Below are 27938 nucleotides of genomic sequence, written 5' to 3' on the forward strand. Positions count from 1 at the left end.
GCTGGACGCAGTGGCTCATGCCTGCAATACTAGCACTTTGGGAGGCCGAGGCAGGAGGATTGCTTGAGCCAAGGAGTTTGAGACTGGCCTGGGCAACAAAGTAAGATCCTCATCTCTACAAAAATAGTAAAAAATTAGCCAAGCATGGTTGCACACACATGTAGTCCCAGCTACTCAGGAGGCTGAGTGGGGAGGACTGCCTAAGCCCAGGAGGTCAAGACTGAAGTAAGCAGTGATGGCATCATTGCACTTCAACCTGGGTGGCAGAGCAAGATCCTGCCTCAGTAATAATAATAATAATAACAACAACAACAAATGGTTCATATTGTTGAACATATGTGTTTTCGGTGATTGGTACAATAGAATGATGGGTTGTACAGTCAACCACACTTTCCTGGGAGACCACTGGCTGTGTGGAACAGAAAGGATGACTGCACAGCTGGACGTGAGGGCATGGTTTTGCAAATGTTCTCAAGTCACCAGGAACTCATTACAGGAAAAGTTCCATGACATTCCAGGAATAATGCCAACCTAGAACTTATCACTCTGACCTCTTCCTCTAACCAACCAAGTCACTCTTCCACATCCCAGAACACAACACACACAGATTTAATAAACATTTCAGGGAAGACAAGCTAAGATCTACATATGACAGTACTCAGTACATGAAAATACCCCCAGTCTCTTTCAGAACTCAGGAATAAGAAGCCACCATGAGTAGCTGCTGTTCATTTCCACTCATCCCAAAAGTGTAGAACCTAACTCACCCCTCACAAAATGCAGATACTTCCCTGGGCTACTTTCCAGGTATTCAGCACCTACTAATTAATTAATAATTCTAAATGCCAGCTTTAGAATGACTACTTACTATTCACTTAAATGTGCAAAGCTGGCCTTGAAGAGCCCTGGCTATTTCAGTTTTACTGTAAGCTTGCAGCACTGCTTTACAACTTCAAATTGTGTCTTCCCTGCAAAATATTTTGTAACTATGTTTCAATGTTAAATTATTTTCTCTGAAAACATGTGGCCATTTAGTCGTCAAAATAGTAACATTAGGTACATTCACACTGTTGTGATTCACATTCCAACACAATATGAATCACAATGTGAATTCGTAACACAATGTGAATCCCACAATGCTAACACCACTAGACCATATGGTTAAAAATGGTAAATTTTATGTGTGTTTTACCACAATTTCTTGAAAAAAGAACCCCTCAAAAGAAGTTTTCTCTATATAACCACATTGTTAACCCCACAGCCAACTCATTCTCCATTACAAAGTATAGAGGCTATTAAGTTTCCTAAAATACAAATGATAACCTTCACTGTATTATTAGAACTTAATATTACAAATGATTAATCTAAGACTAGTCAATACTCGAATAGCTAAGGGTATGAAGGCACCACCATACCATTTCTTCTGAGCTATTTTCATTGCTTGAAACATTCAGTAACAGTGTTTGTTCCAAGAAAGCAAAAAAAAAAAAAGGAAAGAAAAAAACTCAACCTAGATGGCGCCAAATCATCTCCTAACCTCAGGAAGACAAACATCTGCCTCTGAATCTGCAACAAGTCCTAGAAAAATTCCGACATGAAGAAAGGGCACGACAGCAAAACCACAATGCAAGTGTTGCCCTGATTTAAAAGGCAAACAAAACCCCAAGCCTGTCCAACACAGAGTAGATAATGAATAGCAGCCATCACATGACAGAGCTTCCCAAAATCATTTCCTGGGGATCGCACTGTTAGCAACCCCCTGTGGTTGCTCTATAAAAAGAAATTATTTACCAACTGCCTTGACATCATAGGTAATGGAATAATACATCAAATGAGATGCTTCATTTTTCCTGCTGAGGCTCAGCTCTAAGGAATGTATTATTGTTTTGGAAGAATTGTAAAAGAATTCCAATAAAGACAATTGAAAGAAAATACAATTATATCCTTAATGGGCAAGAATTTTTAAATGTGTTTTTCTAAATGGAAAAGCAAAGAACTGCTTTTGAAAGTTGAAATAGATACTTCAGAAAGCTTTTTATCTATCCGAAGCAAGTGATTAAAATTTAGCTGTCCCTCAAAATTATTTTGTTTAAAAATGGAAGAGCTTTTTACTTGATGTGTTCACCATGTAATAGGTCCCTTCCAAGTTGTTTCTTTCATAGCTATATTATAATCAGTAATTTTCTATCTACTCATTTCTCTATACTTTGCCTGCATTCTTCAGTGAAATTTATGTTTGCTCCATAATCACAGAATCCACATCATAATTGCTCACCACTGTATTCCAAAGACCCAACTCAGTACCTGTCACACGCTAGTGGGCTCAAAAAAATTTTTTTGATGAGTAAATGCATAGTTAATTGAGTATCCCATGGTTGCAATAACCATCTTAGGGTTTAACAAATGTCTATAAGCTGCATATGTAAACATTTTTGGTCTCAGAGATTTAAGAGGTCACAAACAAAGGGAAGAAGGGTAGTCCATAATTTATTTAAAATCTAACTTGAGTTATAACACCTTAAGATTTTGCATGTAAAAAAGCCACAATGCAGCTTTCTTCAGTATAGATAAAGATTAGTTACTGCATTTCATGACAGCCCAACGTGTTTATAGGTAAACATTTTGGTACAAACACTCTACCATAACTTTGGTTTCTTCCTATGCAACCAACACCTTTTCATATCCAAATAGCAAATAAAATGCTCAAGGAATGTTGTCATTAAACACAGGCAGGGCATATAATGTAAATCCAGGACAAAACTACAGTGTGGATTCAATTCCTTTTCCAACCCAATCTTTCCTAAGACGCTTACATTGCTTAACTTACTGATCAGTACTCCCACCAGAAAAAAAGAATAAAAAGTAATGTTATCTTATGCTTACTGAAAAATTACCATTTCTGTCCAAAATTTGGTTAAGAAGATCTTAGTCATGAGGCTCAGGGAAAATCATAAACTCCTTGTTGCACTGGACCCTGTTTCTCATTACCACACTGCATTTGAGAAGGTTACTCTGGATTAATTTCAATGGCAGCCAGTCTGGGCAACATGGCAAAACCCTGTCTCTACAAAAAATACAAAAATTAGCCAGGCATGGTGGCATATGCCTGTAGTCCCAGCTACTCGGGAGGCTGAAGTAGGAGGATTACTTGAGCCTGGGACGTTGAGGCTTCACTGAGCCAAGATATACCCCAGCCTGGAAGACGAAGGACACTGTGTCAAAAAAAAAAAGAAAAAAAAAAATTTGGCCGGCCACAGTGGCTCATGCCTGTAATTACAGCACGTTGGGAGATCAAGGTGGGTGGACCACCTGAAGTCAGGAGTTCAAGACCAGGCTGGCCAACATGGTGAAACCCCATTGCTACTAAAAATACAATAATAATAATAATAATTAATAAATAAATAAATTAGCTGGGTGTGGTGGCAGGCGCCTGTAATCCCAGCTACTACTTGGGAGGCTGAGGCAGGAGAATTGCTTGAACCCAGGAGGCAGAGGTTTCAGTGAGCCAAGATTGCATCAATACACTCCAACCTGGGCGACAGAGTGAGTGAGACTCTGTCTCAAAAAAAAGCAAAAAAAAAAATTTAAATGGCAGGCTCGCCACTGATGATCTTCCTGTTGCCCTACTGCACTGCGGAGTTTAGGAAAATAAAAGCTTTGGCAAATATAAAAGTGCTACATAAATCTCACATTGAAAACAAATATGCTCTATGAGCTGCTTCTTGGACACTATTTTGATTTACTGGGAACACTTAGAGTATAGATATGGATCTTCTGCACACTAAAAAAATTTTATTTCAGTTAGGAGGAATAATTCAGAGATCTCTTATACAACATGGTGACTAGTTAATAACAATGTATTTTATACTCGAAAATTGCTGAGTAGATTTTAAGTGTTCTTACCACAAAAAAGATAGTATATGAAGTAATGCATACGTTAATTAGCTTGATTTAGCTATTCCACAATGTACATATATACAACGAAACATGTTGTACACCATAAATAGACACAATTTTTATTTGTCAACTGCAAGAAAGAAAAAGACACAAGCAAACAAGAAAGCAAGGAAGGGAGGGAAAAGGAAAGGGAAAGCAAAGGAAAAGAATTTCAAAGCTTTAGAGACCATATATTTAGTTCTACCCCTCCTTTGACGAATAATGGAACCAGAGACCTTGAAGAGATACCCAGCACTGGGACTATCTCTGCCTGCTTTCTCCTCATTGGTGCTTTTCACAACAAGTAGTGACTCTTATTGGTACAAGTAGCCTCCGGGCATCCTTTCTCATTACCCCCTGCCACAAAACCCAGAGAAAGCTGATGAGGCACACGCAGCTCTTGGGAATAAGAGGACTTTCAAGTCTGTGAACTCTGGGTGACCCATGTGTAGACCAGTGTCTACATTTCAGAAGCACTGAGACCAAAAAGGGGAGAGGCGTTGGGGGAAGGAGCCTGAGACAGGAAGAAAGCAAAGAAGGCAAGAGTCAAATAAATGAGGTTTTTTTCCTTTAACTGCAGCTTGACTTATTCCAATTCAGAACCACATTTTGAAAAGAATACACTTATCCCCACATTTCCTATTTGACATTTTTAAGCTGTTTTTTTCCAAATGGCTTTTTTTTTAACTCCATAATTACTTACCATAAAGTACAGATGTTATTTTCTGTAACATTAAAGAGATGAATAAGAAAACTCCTGGCTTACAGGCAATTCTACATGAACTCCCAATTTCTGGAATGCAAGTTAATTCTTAATAAGTCACTATTTCCAGCCCTGCTCTGTTACTCTAAACTTTACCACCTAGACTTCAAAGTCAATGTATTAGTTAAAATTACATTCTTTTTTTTTCTCCAAAATGGCCCTCCTGCTAGATGTGTTACTACGTCTGTCATTCAGTATTAGAAACCTTAAAATCCACTTCATTCCACTACATCCTACATCCAAGATTCCTCCCTCTAATTTCCTGATACCAGTCCCTTTATCCTCCTGTTCGCATACCTCCCCCAAATTCCCAGGCCTTCTGTACCTTACTGGTCCTGTTTAAGTGATTCCCCTGGCTACCACAGTGCTTAGTTACTAGATCCCCTCTGGTCCACCATTCCTGTACCAATTTATAAGTTATTCCATTGGTACCTATACTGATCCCCAACAAACTACCTCTACTCACAACCAATAACTGACAGAATCTACTCTGTTACCATGTTCTTACAGAGCTCTAACACAGTGCCCTGCATTCGATATTCAATAAAAGCTTTGATAACAATAAAGATGAAAGGCTCCCACTATTCATACCACTAAGATGTAGAAAAGAAAGTTAATGAGTAGCCCTGGAAGAACTTTCATCACCTCATAGCGAAGGGTTGTAAAGCCACAAGCTGAAAGCAAAGCGTGCGTGAGGAGGGAAGACAACGAACATCAGAACCAGCGGCAAATTCTTGTGGCTGAGATACGAAACGTTCTTTGAGCCACAGAGAGAACTGGCAGCTCCTGAAACAAGAAGTTTCTTGGATTTTCTTTTTATCCCATTCTGCCAAGCAAAACAAATATTTTTGCATCCTAAACAAAAGTTCAGTTTGCCCTGATAATTCTTTATTGGTAGCAAACCTCATCCAACCATAGCCTATCAGTTTCTGACAATTTTCTATTTCATAACAAAGGGAAAAACATATTTCTAATAGCAACCAACTATCCTATTACAAGAGAACTTAACCAACACCTCAAAAGAAAAGAAAAAAAAAATCTTCACTTGAAAAGGAAATGTTTGTATTCTAAAATACAAAATACATAAACATATTTAAATAAAAAGAAACCAACAAATGGAATTTTTCCTCATATAAGAATCAAGAAAGTAGTATCCCCAAATAAAAGTTACGATCACAGCTTTAAACTGAGACAAACTGCCAAAAATATTATAGAATTGTGTGTGGGTTTTTTTTTCCAAGCAACTAAAGACATGGAAGGTGCCTCACCCTCCAGCAGCCACACAGCCTTTCCCCCAGCCAGAGGATGCAAACACTAGAATGAAAGGGTCTTCTCTAAAGAATCAAATAATCTCTCACATTTGCTCAATGCTTTATAAAACACTTTTGAGCGCATATTTCAACCAATTTTAACATCAATTCTATGAGGAATTATCCCCATTTTCTAAGCAGGAGAACTGAAGCTCAGCTGTGAAATGATTTGCCCAAGATTTCATAGCTGGTGACTGTATTGGGATTGAAAGCCAGAACTCATGGCTCCTAGTTCAGTATTCTTTATAGTATTAACATCTCTTATTTGTTACATTCACTTATTGATTCCAAATGACAGCCTGGCATGAATTGGAGGAGGGAAAAAAGCGGGGAGAAACAGGAGGAGACAATAATGTATATGGAAGAATGCACATCATCATCGACTCTGGATCACCCAAATTTTAAAAACCTACTTCCTAGGCCCCATCTCAGAAAACAGCTCCTTAAGAACATCCATAGAATCTTTTTGTGTGTTGGGGAGGAGGTGGGAGGTGAGGAGGCAGGAGGATGGAACAAGACAGCACTACCTCTTATTGCTTTAATAATATTTAATTTACTGTGTTTTCCCATTAAGAAAGACAAATATGAAATTTAATTTCTCTTGAAAGAGCACAGATTTTTTTAAAGTTATGAATTGTCAGCATAATAGACAGTGTTGAATTGGGTTTTCTCCCCAGATTCAACAAATGGCTAGCCATGTGACTCAGATAAATCACTTAAAAATGAGGTCTTCTTCTCATTTGTACGATTGCTAAACTAAGAAATCTTTAAGGTCCCATACACTACCACAACATCACAATTCTACAGAGTTATTTCACCCCACCATATACACAGAACAATGTGTTAGGTCCCAAAACACTTGAGTCTTTCAATTCAAGATTCAGAAACTAGTTGGAGTATTAGTGTATCAACTCATAACAAGAGAACAAAGCAAGAAAATTAACTTCTTAAGAAAATCCAAACAAAGTGACCACAGATATGTAAGTTTAACATATAAAGAAGTGAGAACTGTCATCACAGGCTGGGCTAGTCCAGAAAATGCCAAATGATGGACTTTAAACTATACAACTACTGGAGAGGGCCAGAGACAAAGAGGAGAAAAAGACTTTCTAGTTGGGGATATATTTTTATCTATAGCTGTTAGAGTCAAGAATGATCAGGGCTTGGGGATACCACTGGTTGACAAGAGAAGGGCTTGAGTTGAGGGGCAATAGGAAACAAAGTTATATCAGTAGGAAGGGACCAGACTACAATAAACATTTTATGTCAAAGGTGGGTATTTATTTAATTTTACCTGGAAGGCAATGGTGAGTTTTCAGGGAAATTCTGAGCATGGATATAAAAAGGTAACAGTTATCTTTTAGGAAAGAATTGTGTACCTTGAAATAATTTACACTCTCACCCTTCTCATAAGGCTCGCTGAGGAACTTTTCAAGAGAGCCTCTGTTATATAGCTAGGTCAAATCTATTCCTAACACAGATCTCAGTAAGTGAAAAAAAAATGGATTTCCAAATGATTCACTGATTGTTTAATTTTGTAGAATGGAGTTTCTAGCAAGAAAAAGAAATCATTTCATCAAACAATATTGGGAAGTGCCACAAATTACGTATTTCTGTAACAAATGCGTAAAATGCAAATAACCAGCACATTTCAGTTTGCAACCAGTTTTATAGGAAAGAACTATTTTTTAACTGTAAATGGCTGTATTTCTCAAACTTATCTTACCATGGAACTTTTTTCATTTGATATTTATTAAGATAGTGCAGAACTAGTATCTCACAGTATACCCTCTAAGAGAATGAAACTGAACAGAAAGTTAAATCCATCAGTAATTGACACGCATACACAAAATACATATGCAGTTGACTATTGAACAACAGGGGTTTAAACTGTGACAGGTCCACCACATATTTTATTCTGCCTCTGCCACCCCTGAGACAAGACCAACCCCTCCTCTTTTTGCACCTTCTCAGCCTACTCAACATGAAGATGATAGGATAAAGACTTTTATGATGATCCACTTCCACTTAATGAATAATAAATACATTTTCTCTTCCTTATGATTTTCTTAAAAACGTTTTCTTTTCTCTAGATTATTGTAAGAATATATTATATAATATATATAACATTCAAAATGCATCTTAATTGACTACGTTATCAACACTAGGCTATCCGTAGTTCAGCTTTTGGGGAGTCAAAAATTATATACAAATTTTTGACTGCACAGTGGGGTGGGTGTTGGCAACCTTCGCCACTGTGTTGTTCAAGAGTAAAATGTAATTCCTTTCCTTTTATTAGCAGCACAGATAAACAAAAATTTACAACTTCTTTTTGTACTTACTTGTACTCCACATCAGTAGTTCCCAACCTTGGCTACAGAGTAATGTCACCTGAGGAGCTTTTCCAAAAAACACTAATGCTCAGGCCTTACTTTCAGAACAATTAAATCAGAATCTCTAGTTAAAGCATCAATAGTTTTTAAAAGTTCCTCAGACAAACCTGCACCCAGGGTCAAGAATGGTGCTCTAGGTTAAGAGTTTACTATCACTAAAATGGTCGATGGTAGAACTGGAGAAACGGGAACAAGAACATGAATTCCAGTTAATAATTCAACTGGAAATCTGCCCCTAGGCCAGGTGTGGTGGTTCACGCCTATAATTCCAGTACTTTCGGAGACTGAGGCAGCAGATCACCTGAGGTCAGAAGTTGGAGAGACCAGTCTGGCTAACATAGTAAAACCCCATTTCTACTAAAAATACAAATAATTAGCCAGTCGTGGTGGCATGCACCTATAATCCCAGCTACTCGGGAGGCTGAGGCAGGAGAATTGCTTGAACCTGGGAGGTGGAGGTTGCAACGAGCTGAGATTGCGCCATTGCACTCCAGCTTGGGTAACAAGAGCAAAACTCTGTCTCAAAAAAAAAGAAAAGAAAAGAAAATCCACCCCTACAAGTTATTACATTTATTCTGCATATGATACTGGATCTCAAATATCCTTGGCTTTTTCCTCTGTACTTGTTCATCAGTATACTGGTGGTTAAATGCTAATACCAGAGTGTGCTAAACTGATAGTGAATGATTTCAGGGAATCTTTTATACAAATGGAACCCAATTTTCTATTACTTGCCAAATTTGAATCATTCGTCTCTTTTTCTCAGAAGTTTTCATTTGATTTCCATAAAACACAGCCAAAAGTAAACCACAAAGTCGAAACTTCCAACTGTTTTCCTGGAAAATACATTTTTTTTAAAACTTCATATCATCAAAGGTTCAGAACTTAATTAAAATGATGCCATTTATTTTACAGCTGTCATTCTGAACTTGGCAATTCTATCATTCAGAATGTAATGAAGGCATCACAATAGCTGAAAACTCATGTTTCAAGGCATAGTTAAAAGTTAATCTCTCTGGGAATGCATTTATCATTTAGGAAGGTAGTAGAAAAAAGTAATAATTTGTCCCTAAACCTGGCACTAATGAAGTCAGATGCTGCAAAGCAACTATACTGCAAAATGTTTGGTCACCCTGGCTATCATTTTCAATTCTCATCTTCTTTGAGTAGACAATTGTATTAGTTTGTTCTCATGCTGCTAATAAAGACATACCCGAGACTGAGTAATTTATCAAGGAAAGAGGTTTAATTGGCTCACAGTTCCACATGACTGGGGAGGCCTCACAATCATGGTAAGAAGGCAAATGAGGAGCAAAGTCATCTCTTACATGGCAGTAGGCAAGAGAGCTTGTGCAGAGGAACTCCCATTTAAAAAACCACCAGATCTCCTGGACTTACTCACTATCACAAGAACAGTATGGGGGAAATGTCCCCCATGATTCAATTATCTCCCCCTGGCCCCACCCTTGACACGGGGCCACCCTTGACACTTGGATTATTACAATCCAAGGTGAGATTTGGGTGGGAATACAGCCAAACCATATCAACAATGAATAGAAACAATATGATCTCCTAACTTTTAGATTTCAAATCCTTCTACATAGCCTCTAAAACGTTCACTTAAAGAATTTGTAAATAACTAGCTCAGATGAAGTGATATCAATATACATATATACACACACACACACACACACACACGTATATATGTAAAACCTTTAATCTGTTTTCTGGGCTATATGAGAAAAAAACAGTCTCCTCTCTTCCTTATTCTGCTTTTGCAGAGGCAATGAGTTGGTTCTTTCTGCTGGAAATGGCTTTCCATTTTGTCTCCATTAGGGCATTCAGGTCACGGAGTCGCAGGTCTGGAAGGTATCTTAATGTAAACTCTGCCCTCTGCTCAGAAACTGTGCCACAGAGCCTTTCCTCTCTTCATCCAACGTACTAGTTATATTCCTTTTACCCAGTCCTCAAAACTCACCTCAAACACTTTCTCTCAAGAAATCCATCTTCCCTGAGTCCTCAGAATAGGGGAGAAAAAAAAAAAAGTCACTCCCTCCATTTCCTCCATTGTAAAGCTCTTGCCACACTGGGTGGCACTTCTGCGCCACTTCTCCTCTGGAGTATGTCCCTCTTGAGGACAGGAGCCATAGGGTCTCCCTTCCCCCTCTGTAGTACTGTATATGGTACAGTGCTTGGCTCAGAGAGCAGGCAATAATGTCTCATGAATGGCGTCCTTAGCAGCTCCGTGAAGCCTGCACACATGTATGCTAACATCATCTTACAAGCATCTTTTCCCTTCAGAACAAAAGCTCTTTGAAAGTTAAAATTACTTCTTCTTTAATATTCTCATGGAATTTAGAAGAAGGCATGATAATTTTTGGAACCACAGATTATGAGGTAGCCCATCATATTAACATATGACAAGGACAACAAAGTAATACTCAAATAAGAAGGCACACATACCCACGTTCCAACTACATACTGAAAACTATCACTTCCTTAATCTTGTTAATATCTTCCCCTCTCAATATACTGACTGAAGCCAAGAAAATCTTAGGCTCTCAAACCTACCAACCTAGGAATATGTCAGGAAGCTTCTCAAACAGCACCTCCTACTGATTTACACATGAATCATTGTTTTACAAATGCCAATAGGAAAACATAACAGGAAGAAGTTCTATTTAAGAAAACAACTCCAAACTAATTGGGTTTAAAGTGTTCTTATTCACTGGAGATTAAGGTTTCCTGGTAGCTCCAGAATAAACAGGCACATAGAAATTGAAGCTAGTTATTTTTCTGTTTTGTTTTCTTCTTTCATAAAGTTAGTGATGAACTCAAGAAAGAGAACCAAGCAGCAAATACAGAGGCCTCTATATCTTGCTTATTGTCAGTTACAACTTTGGCTAAATTTCCTCCCTCCAGTCCTTACACAGGTCCAAGGGACCAGCTTGTAACCTGTGGCATACCTGAGTAAGGAAATTGATGCAATGGCAAAGGGTTGGCCTCATTGTTTACTGGTAGTGGCAGCAGTAGCAGTCTTAGTATCTGAAGCAATTAAAATGATACAGGGAAGAGATCTTACTGTGTGGACATCTCATGATCTGAATGGCATACTCACTGCTAAAGGAGACTTGTGGCTGTCACACAGCCGTTTGCTTAAATATCAGGCTCTATTACTTGAAGGACCAGGGCTGCGACTGCACACCTGTGCAACTCTTAATCCAGTCACATATCTTCCAGACAATGAAGAAAAAAATAGAACATAACTGTCAACAAGTAATTGCTCAAACCTGCACCGCTCGAGGGGACCTTCTAGAGGTTGCCTTGACTGATCCCGACCTCAACTTGTATACTGATGGAAGTTCCTTTGTAGAAAAAGGACTTCAAAAAGCAGGGTATGCAGTGGTCAATGATAATGGATATTTGAAAGTAATCCCCTCACTCTAGGAACTAGCGCTCAGCTGGCAGAACTAATAGCCCTCACTCGGGCACTAAAATTAGGAGAAGATAAAAGGGCAAATATATATACAGACTCTAAGTATGCATACCCATTCCTCCATGCCCATGCAGCAATATGGAGAGAAAGGGAATTCCTAACTTCCAAGGGAATACCTATCAAACATCAGGAAGCCATTAGGAGATTCTTTTTGGCTGTACAGAAACCTAAATAGGTGGCAGTCTTACAATACCAGGGTCATCAGAAAGGAAAGGAAAGGGAAATAGAAGGGAACTGCCAAGCGGATATTGAAGCCAAAAGAGCTGCAAGGCGGGACCCTCCGTGAGAAATGCTTATTGCAGGACCCCTAGTATGGGGTAATCCCCTCTGGGAAACCAAGCACCATTACTCAGAAGAAGAAATAGAATTGGGAACCTCACGAGGACACAGTTTCCTCCCCTCAGGATGGCTAGCCACTGAAAAAGGAAAAATACTTTTGCCTGCAGCTAACCAATGGACATTACTTAAAACCTTCACCAAACCTTTCACTTAGGCATTGATAGCACCCATCAGACGGCCAAATTATCATTTACTGGACCAGGCCTTCTCAAAACTATCAAGCAGATAGGGCCTGTGAAGTGTGCCACAGAAATAATCCCCTGCACTGCAGACCATACATTTCAATCCCTGTATCTTTAACCTCCTTGTTAAGTTTGTCTCTTCCAGAATCAAAACTGTAAAACTACAAATGGTTATTCAAATGGAGCCCCAGATGTAACCTATGACTAAGATCTACCGCAGACCCCTGGACTGGCCTGCTAGCCCATGCTCCAATGTTAATGACATCAAAGGCACCCCTCCCAAGGAAATCTCAACTGCACAACCCCTACTATGCCCCAATTCAGCAGGAAGCAGTTAGAGTGGTCATCGACCAATCTCCCCCACAGCACTTGGGTTTTCATCTTGAGAGGTGGGACTGAGAGACAGGACTAGCTGGATTTCCTAGGCCAGCTAAGAATTAATCCCTAAGCCTAGCTGGGAAGGTGACCGCTTCTACCTTTAAACATGGGGCTTGCAACTTAGCTCACACCTGACAATCAGATAAAAGACAGCTCACTAAAATGCTAATTAGGCAAAAATAAGAGGTAAAGAAATAGCCAATCATCTATTGCCTGAGAGCACAGTGGGAGGGACAATGATTGGGATATAAACCCACGCATTAGAGCTGGCAACAGCTACCCTCTTTGGGTCCCCTCTCTTTGTATGGGAGCTCTGTTTTCACTCTATTTCACTCTACTAAATCTTGCAACTGCAAAAAAAAAAAAAATTTTTAAGTAAAAAAAATAAATTCCCTACTTCCCCACTTATCAGTACTTCACCCACTGAGAAGCAAAAAATTCGAATAACTGGATAATCCAGGGTAACAAAAGTAGCAAATGCTAAGAAGAAAAGCCATATGTACACCTTTCTTGATGATTTTGATTTCACACACAGAAAAATGAAGATAATGAAATTTTTTTTCCGCCACTTAAAATGCCAAGAGATAACTCCTTTTAAGAAGAAATTTACATCCAACAACAACAACAACAAAATTCTGCCAAAGAGCTAGTTTGGGACAAGCCACAACTGTTAAACATACAAAATGAGAGAGTAACATTAGGATATTTAAAACATTTATTCAAGGATCATGTTACTTAGAGAGGCATAGAGTAACAAAGCATTCTCCATAACTACCAATAAGAAAAATAGAAAATATTTATATGCTATGCTAACCTTTCTGCATGTTGGCTGCCTACAAACTTCCCACAAAAGTGTAAGAGTGATGAAAACAATATTAATGCCAATGACAAAGAGAAGGAGGAAATTCTGATATGCAGGATAAAAGTTCAGCAACATAAAAGGATAGCACTCACTTTTTTCACCTAACATATTAACGTCAATGATCCCATTATTTCTTGAGTAATGCTGGCAACTGACTAGTGAAAAGAAACATATGTTGAATATTATTCTTTTATAGTATATATGTAATATATGGAGAGAGTTCACCATACATTGGTATAGTATGGTCTAATGTTTTACTGTAGTATTGTTGCAGTATATATATTTTAAATGACAGATTTGACAGAAGCATCTTTTATACAAAGAGCACTGCTCCTTTAAAGATAAAAATTAATGTGGGGCACTCATTGAGGAGTTAAACTACTCTACACACACCAAATTTTGTTAACATGTGAGTGCATAAACCCTTTGAAGAAAGGAGGATTACACAATTATCCCAGTTAACTGAATGCCTTTTATGAATCACAGTTGATTTCATGATTTAGGCCTTGTAGAGTTTCCCAACTACATCAGGAGAAGGGGAGAAGACTCTAGGGATAACTATAGATCAGAACCTGAAAGCTAGACGTGGTGGTGCATGCTTATAGTCCCAGCTACTCAGGAGGCTAAGGTGGGAGGATGGCTGGAGCCCAGGAGTTCTAGGTTGCAATGAGCTATGATCACACCAGTGTACTTCAGCCTGGGCAACAGAGCAAAACCCCATCTCTTTAAACAAAACAAAACAAAAACAGAAAAAGAACCTGAGATGCATCCCAAACTGTGCCAATTCCAAGTAGGAGCATCACTCACTCTGGAACATCTGTTTCCCCCTCTGTTTTCTGCTTCATGCTTCCCTCCGTGGATGAGTCTTCACCACTTACTCACAGCTTCTCCCTCTCCTAACCCCAGCTTTCCCATAATGAACAGCACCACTCCTGGCCTCTCCTTCACTCCATGCTATCTCATGACCCTCCCCATTCTGTTCCCATTCCCACTCCTGATCTTAGCTTCCTAACTCAATAGAGATGAGTCTGGCTCGGCTGAGTTAACAGAGCATGCCACACAGGTCATGTAAACTGTATAGAGAAGGTTTGTTGCTGCATGTGGCACCCACATCCTGGCCCAAGCAGCTGTGGCTGGAAAAGCAGAGAAGCTGAGTCAAGTGGTGCAAAATAAGGCCTTCTCCTCTCCTTTTTCATGCAGGAAGGTAGGAGCTATAACCACATAAACTACAAAGCTGAGAAATTAAAAAGTACTATTTAGGAACAAAAGCAAGTTGAAATAATTGAATTGGCCAAAAAACAAATTTTAAAGCAACATACTTTATCCAGATAAAATCAAAAACACCAAATACATCAAGCCAAAGATCATTATTAAGAAACCAGAAAGAGTCCCAAACTCAAATAAAGAATTGATTCATGAGATGACAACAAATCATTACTGTAAATCTCCTAGATGAAATTTAGAAAGTAAAGTACCGGAGTGACAAACCTTAGTGTGATTCTGAATCTATTTAAACAAAATACAAAGTACTATAAAATCCATACATTTATTTAGTGTATTAATTTGCCTCCAGCCTTTTGGTTGTCCCTCTAATATGCCACAATGACCCTAATTCAGAGCCCTACTTAATAAAACTTGCAGTTTCAGGCAAAACTTCTCTCACTATAGAAACATATCCCATTAATGTGGGCATGATAATTGCTGATTTAAATAGCAACATTTATCTTGTATTAACAGTAGTCAAGTATAAAGTCAGAATATCGCTAAGTTCTGGCTGCCACCAACAACCTGTATAAACTTGAGAAAAAATCAATCTAAGACTATTTAGATCACAATATCCTCGACTAGAAGAAAAAGACAATACCACATCCAGCTTTAAACTGTATTGATTCTTCTGTGAAGTCATTTTAAATCAGTAAAGCTTAAAGTTCTTTACTAAACATTACTTTAGCCAGACAAAAAGGCACTACACCCAGCCCGTCATCTTAAAGACTGTCACCCTGTGGCTGAGTCCTTTCCCCCAGGTAATTCAAGGAGTCCAGAGAGAAGAAAAAAGCATACAGGAGTTCTCACTATCAATTCAATATCCAAACCAGGTGAAATCTCCCAGAGTGAGGCTTTCCACACTTTCACAGTCCAGCTACCACATCTGCCACATGGTCTCCAAGCTACATGTCAGGTCAAGAGCTTAGAGTGACAGGCACAGCATACGAGTTACATCTATGGAGGCCTTTACCAGTCAGTCAACAGTCTAGAAGTATCCTCATTTCATGTTATATACCTAGCAGTGACACTGGAGCCAATCTTTTCTCTTCCCTTGGGTGAAGAATGACAAGTAATATCAATTCTTCATGTCTGCGACCAATGTAACAGTGCCTAAAGGTTACACAATCTTTAGGTACTTCTGGATCACCTTAATCTTATGAATATTGTGGCCTCACTACAATTGCACTGGCCAGGCTCTATCAAAAACACTATACCCAGATATTGTTGCCACATTTAAAATAAGACACTAATCTTGCTACTGCAAGTGAACAGAATGGTAAGGGGTCTGAAAACTAAGTCATATGATAAAAAAGGAACTAAGTATCTTTGGTGTGAAGAAAAGAAAACACAGAGATGTAAAAAACATCTTTAAAAAATTTTAAACCTCTGAATGTCAAAACAAGGGCAAATGGATGAAAGAAAGGGGGAACATTTTTCTAAAAACTAACACTACCTAGAAATGATCCACCTTGATGATCTGAGACTTGTTCTGTCTTTATCACTGTTATATTAAAGACACAGAAGTAACCTCAGTATGATGAGAAGTCTGACTTCTTAAATGTTTTTCATCAAAAAAAACTGCATGCTCTTAAATTGCAATAATTTATTAATCCATTAACGACTTCAACCTATGCTAGTTATTGTTACCTGTTTTTCTTCATAAGACGGTAGTTGTTTTTAGTCCTGATTATAAAAGTAATGGGCGTCCATAATAGGAAAGTACACAAAGAAAATAAAAACCTATCATAATCTCACCACTGAGAGTCATGGTTAACATTTTGGCATAATTCTTGCCCAGTCACTGTTCAGACATAAACATATATAACAAAATGTGAGTCAAGCTATTTATATGCCTTTTGTCCTAATTTTTGTACTTCTCTAGTAACCAATTTCACCGTCATTAAATATTTATAAAAAAGTATGATTTTTAATGCCTACATAGTAATCCAATGTTGGATATACCACTTTTCAAATATTACATGGCTGAGTACTTAGGTTATTTTTAATTTTATTTTAATTATTACAATACTGTGACAGTATCTTTATATATGGATTTTCATACACGTCTCTGATAATGTTCTATGTAATATATTAAGACTAAGTTTGTCCTACGCCCCTGCTAAGACACAAAGACAATTTGAATCACATGACATTGAAAAGACAATTAAAAGACACATGATGCAAAGGCAAGGCTCCTAAAATTGGAACTAATCAAATTTACTCCTTCCTCACAAACAGCTAATGCCACCCTCTTCAACAGTTGCTTCTGACCCACACAAAAATGTTTATTTTTGTGTATTATCAGTTAGGGTAATTTTTATCTGCATAATGTCAAAATAGTTCCAAAATCTTAGTATCAACCATAAATAAGGAAGTTTGTATCTCAAGATCTTTCAATTAAGGGAAATGCTGACAAGTACAGGAATTAATGTAAGGATTTAACTAATAAAGGGAGAACACTTTACAAAATAATATACAAAACTTTTTAAACTAATGCCAAACCTTTTAAAACTAATGCCAATAAATATCTTAACTAGACCTTTCCATGGTTACTTGTACTACAAGTCTGTAATCCAGAGTCCTGTCTTGTGACCCTTCTTAAAAGACCTATTTTCATGAATTCAATTTCATTTTCTACATGATCCAACGCATTGAGTTTGGTTTCAAGAAATCATTTTAATCAATAATGACTAAACTTTCATCAGATGTTGATTAAAGATTATTCAATTAAACAAACGGCAGTAGTAATTAAGTTACGTCCACTATCATTAAACATACATTTTTAAACAATCTGAAAGACATTCCTTGCTTCCATGGCTTTAAAAAGAGGAATAATACAGGATATGTGGTTTTCATAAAGAGGTGTGTGAAATGACTGATGAAATAAAAGAAAAGAATATGCCATTACAATGCAACTTGAAGCAGGTGACTCTACAACATGCTAAGACAATATAGACTCAAAACCCAGTCTTCCTGTGTTCAACTGAACACAAGAACAAAACTGAAAGATGAGAAGAATGAATGATGAGCAAATTATTTGATCTTTTTCTTAATTTCTTCTCACCAACCCTGATTTACTAGATTCTTGATAGAAGATGAGGAGCGAATCATAAGGTATAAAAATAAGATCCATTCTAATCTTTAGTAACTTTCTAGATGATGACTAAACAGCCTTTACGGGGTGGAAAGTTACTCTTCTTTTCTAAGTCTTACAAGCAGCCAGTTATCCCTATCTAGACAGTAGTATAAAGAAAACATGATCATGGATTCTGTCACTGGAACATTCTCAGGGCGATAGTATTGTGATCAGTAATAAGAACTCAGTGAATAAGTTTTCACTAGTAATGACACACATTGGTGGTGGTCATCTTTACTCAAGCTTGGGACCGACAATGTAATGCTGCACAGCTTTCTCAGTGAACCTTCAGAAACCATCAAGACATCAAATACTCTTCACTGCATACCCTTTTATAAATCTGAATTGTGAGCCATATACATGTATTACCTATTGAAATAAATACTAAAATTAAAGCTTTAAAATATCCGGATCTTATTTAAATCAAATTTGATTTGTGTTTAAGCATAAAGACTCAGTATTAGAAAAAACACATTCATGGGCCAGAGTTAACTGAATTCACTTTTAAATAATTAAACCAAAACATATATCCATTACTAGAGGAAATAACCTACTCGAAATATAAAAATAATGGCTAGTGGAGAAAGCCGAAGTGACTTTATCATCTCTGCTGTCCCTCAATAAAAGGACTCAAGTAGTCCCCATCTAAGACTGTCTAATGCACCCATTTTTAGGTACAGAGGGAACCAAATATTTATCCTAGGAATTTTCCCCAGAAGACAACACTTGCTATTTTCCAGTCTGAAAACACCTAAAGTAATGTTTGTCTAAAAACAATGAGTTTGAAAGTTTTAAAAATATACCACATAAGCCATCAATATCTCATTTTTTCAGTCTTACTGTTAGCCTTTGTGACAAGCCATGGTTTATAGGTCAGTTTTCCAAATAAATATCCAATATACTCAAAGAATATAAAATAGCCCTACATTAAAATATATGATGTATACTTTGAGGAAAAATACTGTACATAACCCAATGCAACAAAAAAACCTGGCTTTCATCAATTACAATGATGACTGGATTTTGTCTTCTTCAACCATTGGGATTACAGATTCCTAACGCAGTTTGCTTTGATGAGTCACATGTGTAATACAATCACTGACCCTATCCCCACCTAAAATACTGTAACCCATTTTCCCCTCCAAGATCTGACCATAGTCATTTCACAAGAGAAAGAAAAAAAGAACTGATTAAAAGGAAATAGGACAGACAGTGAGTAAGCCATGAACAACTGCCCAAAGAACTGTAAAAAACCTGGAAGATTGTTTCCATGTGTTTCCATTAGATAGAGTTGCCATTAGGAGTGGACAGAGAATACTGATAAAGTTATATCCATTCCCACCTTTTGTAAGTGTAGTTAGAGCCAAAGAATAAAAAGTACAATTACAAGATAACTTTGCAAAGTTTTAACACAGAAAAACATCTGGAATGGATCCAATGCAAATACATAGTTTAATCTGTAATCCCATCAACCAGGGAATATTAAAAATCATTTAATATATATTTTTAATACACACAGAAAAAAGACACAGGGTGTACAAATAGTTCTCTTTCAAAGGCAAGATTACAGGTTGGGCACCGTGGCTCATGCCTGTAATCCCAGCACTTTGGGAGGCTGAGGTGGGTGTATCACTGGAGGTCAGGAGTTCAAGACCAGCCTGGTCAACATGGTGAAAGCTCATCTCTACTAAAAACACAAAAATTAACTGGGTATGGTGGTGCATGCCTGTAATCCCAGCTGCCTGGGAGGCTGAGGTGGGAGAATCATTTGAACCCGGGAGGCAGGGGTTACAGTGAGTCAAGATCATGCCACTGCACTCCAGCCTGGGCAACAGAGCAAGACTCCATCTCAAAAAAACACAAAAAACAAAAACAAAAAGGCAAGATTACAGATTATTTTTTTCTCTTTTTGCATGTCAATTATATACTCATTGTAGACAATTTAGAAATGACTTGTGATTAAAAAAACAGATTTAGTGTAAAAGACTAGGCAGTTAAAAATCTATAGATCAGACTGAGTATCAAAATGTGACAAATAACATCTACGGTCTTAGTAAATTTTTCTAATTAAATTTTTCTACAGAATCATCTTCTCCATTAAAAGGTATTATAGTTTGAACTATCCTCCAAAAAGTCATATGGTGAAGTACTAATGCCTGGGAGCTCAGAATGTGACATTTGGAAATAGGGTCACTGCAGATGCGTAATAATAAGATGAACTCACACAAGAGAAGGGTGGGCTGCTAATCCAATATAATTGGTGTCTTTATTTGGACATAGAGACCAGCACACAGGGAAAATGCCATATGAAGATGAAGGCAGAGATCCAGGTAATTCTTCCACAAGCCAAGGAACACCAAAGATAACCAGCAAACCATGAGAAGCTAAAGAAAGTCATGGAACAGATTCTCCCTTCCAGCCCCCAGAAGGAACCAACCCTGTTGACACCTTGATCTTGGGTTTCTAGCCTCCAGAACTGTGAGGTGATAATTTATCATAGTTAAGCCACCCAGTTTGTGATATGTCAGCCCTAACAAACAAATACAAAAAGTTTCAAAGTATACCACACAAAGAAATTACACCTTGATTACAGCATTTTTTTTCCCATAACAATCTCGTTTTTGGTGAATAGTGCCTGCAAAATCAATTTTTTTCTCCAAATGTCCCAGCCCCTCCCCTCCCCTCTATTGTTGCTATTAGGTAAGACTACATAACTAAGTTTTCTCCCATAGAGTGTGAAAGGAAGTGACAGATGCCACATTCAGGCCTGGGCCTAACAACCATGGTGTGCCTCTCTTCAATACTCTGTCTCCCTCACCAGCACACAACTGGACATGGTGGTGACCAAGCTTCAACAACAGAGATGAAGGCCATGCTTAGCGACAACCCAGATATGTCTTAGAAGGAGCCTGGGTCGCTGAATGACAGCATGGGACACAGCTACCAACCCAGCTGGAAGACTCTCCTTAGAATGCTATGTGAGAGTACAACAAATGACTCTGCTCTTTAAGACACTATATTGTTGGGGTTTTGGGGATTTTTTGTTATAACATCTTAGCCTTTTACCTTTTATCCTTTATTAAGTGTTTGAGAAATAAATCATTTCAAACCCATGCAGTAAAACAGTGTATAGAAAACTGGGTAGATCTCTGGAAAAAACAGTAACGTTGACTCAATGGAAGAAGTGTATAATAAGCTTAACAATTACTATTATAGCTTCAAATTTGAGATAATATGTTTGACAATCTTACTATCTGTAAAACTGAAATGTAAGCTCTTAAAGGAAATATACCAATTCTTATTTTGGAAGATTTTTAAAATTAATTTTATTATTTTCTAATTCAAAACCTTTGAGAGTAATTAATTAAATCGAGCAAAATTTAGTCATATTATGATTTTACACATATTTTTATGGTACAAAAAAACATAAAGTTATATATGAAAGTCTCACACTCCTTCTCAAATCTCCATGTAGGGAGAGGCACTATGAAGCTAGGTAGATATCCTTCCAGGCTTAGAAAAGTTGAGTAGTTGAAGTTTAAACTCAGCTAAAGGAGATTTTAACTTTTGCCATGTACACCTCAAAGTAAAAACTAAGAAACATTACAATCATAAGCCTAGATCCTTCATATTTGCATTACTTTAGAGAGAGAAAAATATTTCTTCAAAGACGCTAGTGAACGGCAATGCAGCCTATTTCTTAAATGTTTCCCCAAATGTCATTATGTAAAACTAGAATACGTGTGACTGCATGCAAGTTCCTGGAGGACAATTCAGTATTTCTCCATTACTTCATTCTACTGTAGATGAACCATAATGTCTACTTCTGTCTAGTCAAAACAGTGAAAAATGACGCTTCTGGAATTTGGGCTGTTTCTAACTTAGAGATTTTCTGCTGGATGAGTATGCAAATCCTATATGGACACCTGTCTATGGAAAAGACACTTCCTATTGAACCAAAGAAAAAAATGAGAAGATAAAATGTGCTCCCATCTAGTTATTCAGAGACCTCATTAATCTGTGACCAAGAATAGAATCTATGACTCTAACTCATAGTTTGTGGGATACATACATGTTCCTGGATTCAAACGTGTTTCCATTTAAACTACTGGAATGTATATATGTCTCTGCAAACAGTGAGAAATATTAGCAAATCTAAGAATGAAAGTCCTTTATGATCACATACACCATATTTTGACTCAGCTTTTAAAATGTCTGAAATCACAAAGGTGAAGCATCTGCTTTTTACATCTATCTATGATGTTAAAGAAGAACAATGAAGAAGAATCCTTTCACAGATAGCATCTATTTTTACCATCAGAGTCAACCCAAGGGAAATCTATAATTTCTGCTATTTGTTTCTTTTTCATTTTATTTTTCTTTTCTTATTTTTTCTTTGAGACAGGGTCTTACTCTGTCACCCAGGCTGGAGTGCAGTGGTGCGATCATGGCTCACTGCAGTCTTAACTTCCTGGGCTCAGGTGATCCTCCCACCTCAGCCTTCAGAGGAGCTGGAAGTACAGGTACACAACATCACACCTGGCTAATTTCAGTTTTCTGTTTGTTTGTTTTTGTAGAGGAGGGATTTCTCCATGTTGCCCAGGCTGGATAATTCTATTCTATTCTATTCTATTCTATTCTATCCTATTTTATGACACAGTCTCACTCGGTTGCCCAGGCTGGAGTGCAGTGGCACGATCTCAGCTCACTGCAACCTCTGCCTCCTGGGTTCAAGGGACTCTCGTGCCTCAGCCTCCCAAGTAACTGGGATTACAGGCATCTGCCACCACGCCTGGCTAACTTTTGTATTTTTAGTAGAGACAGGCTTTTGGCCAGGCTGGTCTCAAACTCCTGACCTCAAGTGATCCACCCACCTCGGCCTCCCAAAGTGTTAGGATTATAGGTGCACACCACCATGCCCTGCCCCAGGCTGGTCTTCAATTTCTGAACTCAAGTAATCCGACAGCCTTGGCCTCAAAAAGTGGTGGGATTACAGGTATGAGCCACTGCACCCAGCCTATTTGTCTTCCCTTGTCTTATCCTGGTTGCTAACCCTGCCCCCAGCTAAGGCCAGGGCATTCTGAAATGCTTAGGTATTGAGTGTAAGTTGGAGATTAACCAATGTCAGATAACACCAAGTCAGGGGGGATAGTACCAAAACTGCAACAGCCTGAGCCTATAAAGTAAGGTGGAAAACTCGTAGTCCGGCACATTCTATTTGGCCAGTAGAACATTTTAAAATTTGTTTTACTTTAAATATCTTTAGAAAAGATCCCCCACCATATTCATCATATAGGATAGTGTACCTCACCTTGCACAATACACCCCTCCTATGTCACATGCCAGCCAAATGACGTATGAATGCCACATGAATTGATCCACCTCCGAGCCCTCTTACATTTTGTTTATTTGCCTTCAAGCAAAAATTTCATTAGATTTTCCCTGGAAGGAGCCTTCTTGGAATGGTTACGTCTCATACAGCATCCCCCCTTTTCCTGGCTAGCTCTGTTTCCAGCTCCCCTATGGAAACCTGTTCTCCTCCACATGAAGAGGAACGTTTGGGGGCTTCTAGGGTAGCTGCTGAGATAAGTATATTTCCTCTTACTTATCACCATGACAAGAGTAAAAGGCAACTTACCTTTTGAAAAAAGTCTTCCCCACTTCTGCCTTTCCCTTCAGCAGCAGCTGTAAATAAAAATGTGCACATTTAAAATACTTTTTCAATGTATGTATTCAAAAAACTTTCGAGCATCAGATATGAGGATGCAAAAGCAAACAAGATGCCAGCCTCGCTCTCCCACAGCTCAGTGCCTGCTAATATGCCTCACTGGGATGCAAAATTGGTAAAGACTAGCACACTAATCCATCAATTACACATCTCTAGGTTATTTAACACTCTTTTGCTTTGTCTGAAAGACTCACGAACCCCTACACACTTAGATAATGAAAGTGATCTTGGCCTTTCATAGTTAAAGAACTATATGAATAAATGCAACTCTCAAAGTAATCAACTGTAACACTCCAAGCACTTCCTATCTGTGATCAATCCCAGGCAGAAGAGGCTGCCTTGTCAGCAGGTGGCTCATGTATATGGCCTACTTCTAAGCTGTTTCCATTTTATGCTTTACAATGAGTATATATTCTACTTGAATTTCAATTGGCATCATATACTTTTAATTCACTCCTTCATTTGTATATACAAAGAGAAAAAAAAAGAAAAACAGAATTAAACAGTAATGGTGAAAGTCACAGCCCACAATAAAATTGCATGTAACATTAATTAAAATATCACTGTATTTGAACATCATTTTTATAGATAAATGGTAACCCATGAATACAGGACAAACCCATTTCTCAGTCTGTGTTCATAAGTCTTGTGACTATGAACATTTTGTATTCATTTGTGTTGCAGGGTGGGGAATTTGACAAAAGGAGAGAAGTGATAAAAGAGTCAATAGCATCTTGCTTGCAACAGACTCAGACTGCATCTTTCTAAGGCCAAACAGGACTCTGATTCGGGTGTAGGGTGGAATAGTGGTTAATGAGAGAAGCCTGGTCAGGACAAAGAAAGGTGCTGAAGTAAAAAAGTACTGGAAATTAAAGTCTGGAAGACCACAGTAAACCAAACACCTGCTAGGCAATACCTCAGCACAGCCATGTTTGTGAGCAGAAGTGCATGTGTGTGTGTATCCAGAACACTTGTTAAAATGACTAAAGACCCAAGAAATAGGGCAGAGCAATCACTTAAGAATTCCATCTGTCACTTAGCAAGTTTTGACAAGCATCTACCATAACTCTGACACTGTTAAGTGAAAGAGTCAAAACTTGGGAGGCCGAGGCAGATGGATCACGAGGTCAAGAGATCAAGACCATCCTGGCCAACATAGTGAAACCCCATCTCTACTAAAACAAAAATTAGCTGGGCGAGGTGGTGTGTGCCTGTAGTCCCAGCTACTTGAGCGGCTGAGGCAGGAGAATCACTAGAACCCAGGAGGCGGAAGTTGCAGTGAGCCAAGATTGCACCACTGCACTCCAGCCTGGCGACAGAGTAAGACTCTGTCTCAAAAAAAAAAAAAAGATTCAAAACTTCAGAAATTCTCTCTGCCCTCAAAGAAATAACAAGTATTTAAATTCTTTTTTCACCAACTTAAATTTTACAGTTAAATATAAGACACATTGTCTATTTTTGTAGAAATGTGTATTTTTTACCAACACATTTTTATCCAAACAACAGATTGCAGAGTACATGTTTCTGGAAATTCCAAGGACAATCTGAAAAAACATAAAAACAAGGGCTGAAAAGGAATTTAAAAATTGCCTTCTAATGTGTGGTAGGGCTGAATAATGACTCCCGGCAAACAGGTTCATGTACTAATCCCCAGAATCTTACATGGCAAAAGAGATTTTGTAGATGTGATTAAGTAAAAAGATAGGAAGATTATCCTGAATTAGCCAGATGGGCCCAATGTAATCGTGTCCTTAATGAAAGAAGCAAGGGGCTCAGAGAACAAGAAAGTGATGTGACAATGGAAGCACAAGGAGAGATGGTTACATGACAACAAAGGACAGATCAGAGATGACCAAGATTTGAAGACAGAGGAACAAGCCATGAGCCAAGGAATGTAGGTGGCCTCTAAGAGCTGGAAAAGTCAAAGAAATTATCTTTCCCTATGGCCTCAGTAGAGAGTACAGTCCTGCTAACACCTTGCTTTCAGCCCAGTGAAAACCACTTCGGATTTCAGACCCAAAAAGTAAGATTTCTGTTGTTTTAAGCTACTACACTGTGGCAACTTGTTACAGCAGCAAAAGCAAACTAACCTATAATGCTAATGTCTTTTTAACTTCTCTTTTTGAACAAATTCCACGTCATAAATAGCATGAACTGCACCCAGACACTGTCACGCCAAGTATCAGGTTTCAGCCCAAGTGGAGGACCAAGGGGAGGGGGTGGATGAGTGGTGAGCAGCTGAAAGAACACTCAAGGAATCATAGGGAGTTGTGGCATGGCTTTATTCTCTCTCGGTGCAAGTTAGCCTGGGCGCCAGCCGGGGCATGAACCGTGGGTGCAAACCTGGGCGCGAGTCAACCCAGGCGCAAGTCATATGTACAGCGTTAGCAGGGTAATTATACCTTTTACAGACAATAGTGGCTGCAAGCCAAGCACGAGCTCACATGGGTGATCACCACGTGTTGTGGTTATGTAATGAGTGAAATTGTGCACATGCGCTCCAAACTCCAGACTCACACGCTAGACCGGATGTCTGCTTTGGCCTATACTTGATCACATCAGATTCATTTTCCTTATACTCCACCCCCTAGGCCAAGGGAGACACAGGCCTTGGACACACAGGTCCAACACATAGGCCTCATACATAGGCTCTGGGCATGCAAGCCAGGCCCCAGACACACAGGTCCGACACAAGGCCTTATACATAGGCTCTAGGCACACAGGCCCCAGACACTCAGGTCCAACATATAGGTCTTACATTCCACCCCCTAGGCAAAGAGAGTTTTTCTAGTGGGGAGACATGCCCACAGGGTGGAACCCTGGACCCAGAGGCCACAGCAGTAATACATGAACAACAACTCCAGGTTATGGTGGGCAACCACCTCATGGTGACATTACACCAATGTTGCTTTATACATTTAGTCAAGCTTTTATTTCCCTGCCTTTAGGAGCACTGGGGCAGGCAACAATAGGTTACCATTAATCCCTATACCTGGTTGGAGGAAGTCATCCTTCCTCCCATAGGTTTTATCACATGGCTTGGCCCTATATGGGCCGGTGACCAACTAACTGGCCACTTCTGTTACCTTTAGTAGTTAACCACAAGGCTAAGCCTCAATAAACTACCAAGCTATTGCTGCAGATTACCGCTGGTGTCACCACCGTGGTGATCACCACTCACACTGCCCTGATTTCAGCCCATTGGCTACTCTGTCCATACCTCGTATCAAATCATATGGTGTCAGTACTAGGGTGAACTGTAACAGCAGTCCAGGCAATAGCAGCACCCAAGCTAGACCCATTCATATACCATGCTCTATCAGGAATGGAGGGGTGCCTCAGGCCCCATGGCCTTATCTTGCATTAGGACTACAAGTCCCAAGACCTCTTGCAACTCTGCTGCTAAAGGATTTGTACTCCATGTACTCCACTGCTCCAAGTAGGCACCACACTTTGCTAAAGTGGATGTCTGTGCTAGCCCATTCTGGGGAGTCATTATCCATGAAGGCATCCATCCCACTATCAGCTAAGTCATCCGCACGACGACTGCAGCCCACCCTGCCATGCTCTCATGAGCCTGAAGGGCAGCATATGCAGTTACTAACTGCTTCTCTTATGAGTGAATACTGGAGCTCAGCTCCTTTCCACAGTTGGGACCAAAAGCCTACTGGCATTCTCAAGTGCTCCATGCACTACTATAGGCCCCAGGCAAAACTATCTGTGGTCACATGCACATCTAGCTCAAACACGTGCCCCTGGTCAACTACCCGTATGGCTTGTGCCTGCTGAATAGCCCACTCAGCTGCCAGGAAGGTAGTCTCAGCCACACTATCTTAAATCTAGGCAAGGGGAGCGTTGTCACTTCTAAATCTGCAAGAGAATCAGAAGTTAACATAGTATCATTAACAAGACCATGACATATGGTGGGGCTATGCATATAGCCCTGCAGCAACACTGAGAAAGCCCACTGTTGCCTTCCCATGAAGGCAAACTGTTCCTGGCTCTCTGGAAAAGAACTCATCGGCCAAGTCCACCACATAGTGGTACTGTCTCAGTTTTGTCAAGCCCACTGATAGACGGCATGGCTGCCAAGCCATGTGAAATACCCATGCCCAAAATGTATCTGTGCTGGTGTCTACCAGCACCAGC

The 27938-nt window shown here is 39.0% G+C and overlaps 1 protein-coding gene across 2 annotated transcripts in view; it reads right to left on the reverse strand.

Annotated features, from left to right (window-relative positions):
- Positions 1 to 27938, reverse strand: part of BICC1 (BicC family RNA binding protein 1) — a 333570-nt gene that overhangs the window by 192276 nt on the left and 113356 nt on the right. For both annotated transcript variants that reach the window (XM_025397700.1, XM_025397701.1), the window contains exon 2: positions 23700 to 23746. In XM_025397700.1, coding sequence (XP_025253485.1) covers positions 23700 to 23746 — 47 coding nt within the window. The remainder of the gene's footprint in view (positions 1 to 23699; positions 23747 to 27938) is intronic.

Source organism: Theropithecus gelada, chromosome 9, assembly GCF_003255815.1.
Source record: "Theropithecus gelada isolate Dixy chromosome 9, Tgel_1.0, whole genome shotgun sequence".
Lineage (NCBI taxonomy): Eukaryota > Metazoa > Chordata > Mammalia > Primates > Cercopithecidae > Theropithecus > Theropithecus gelada.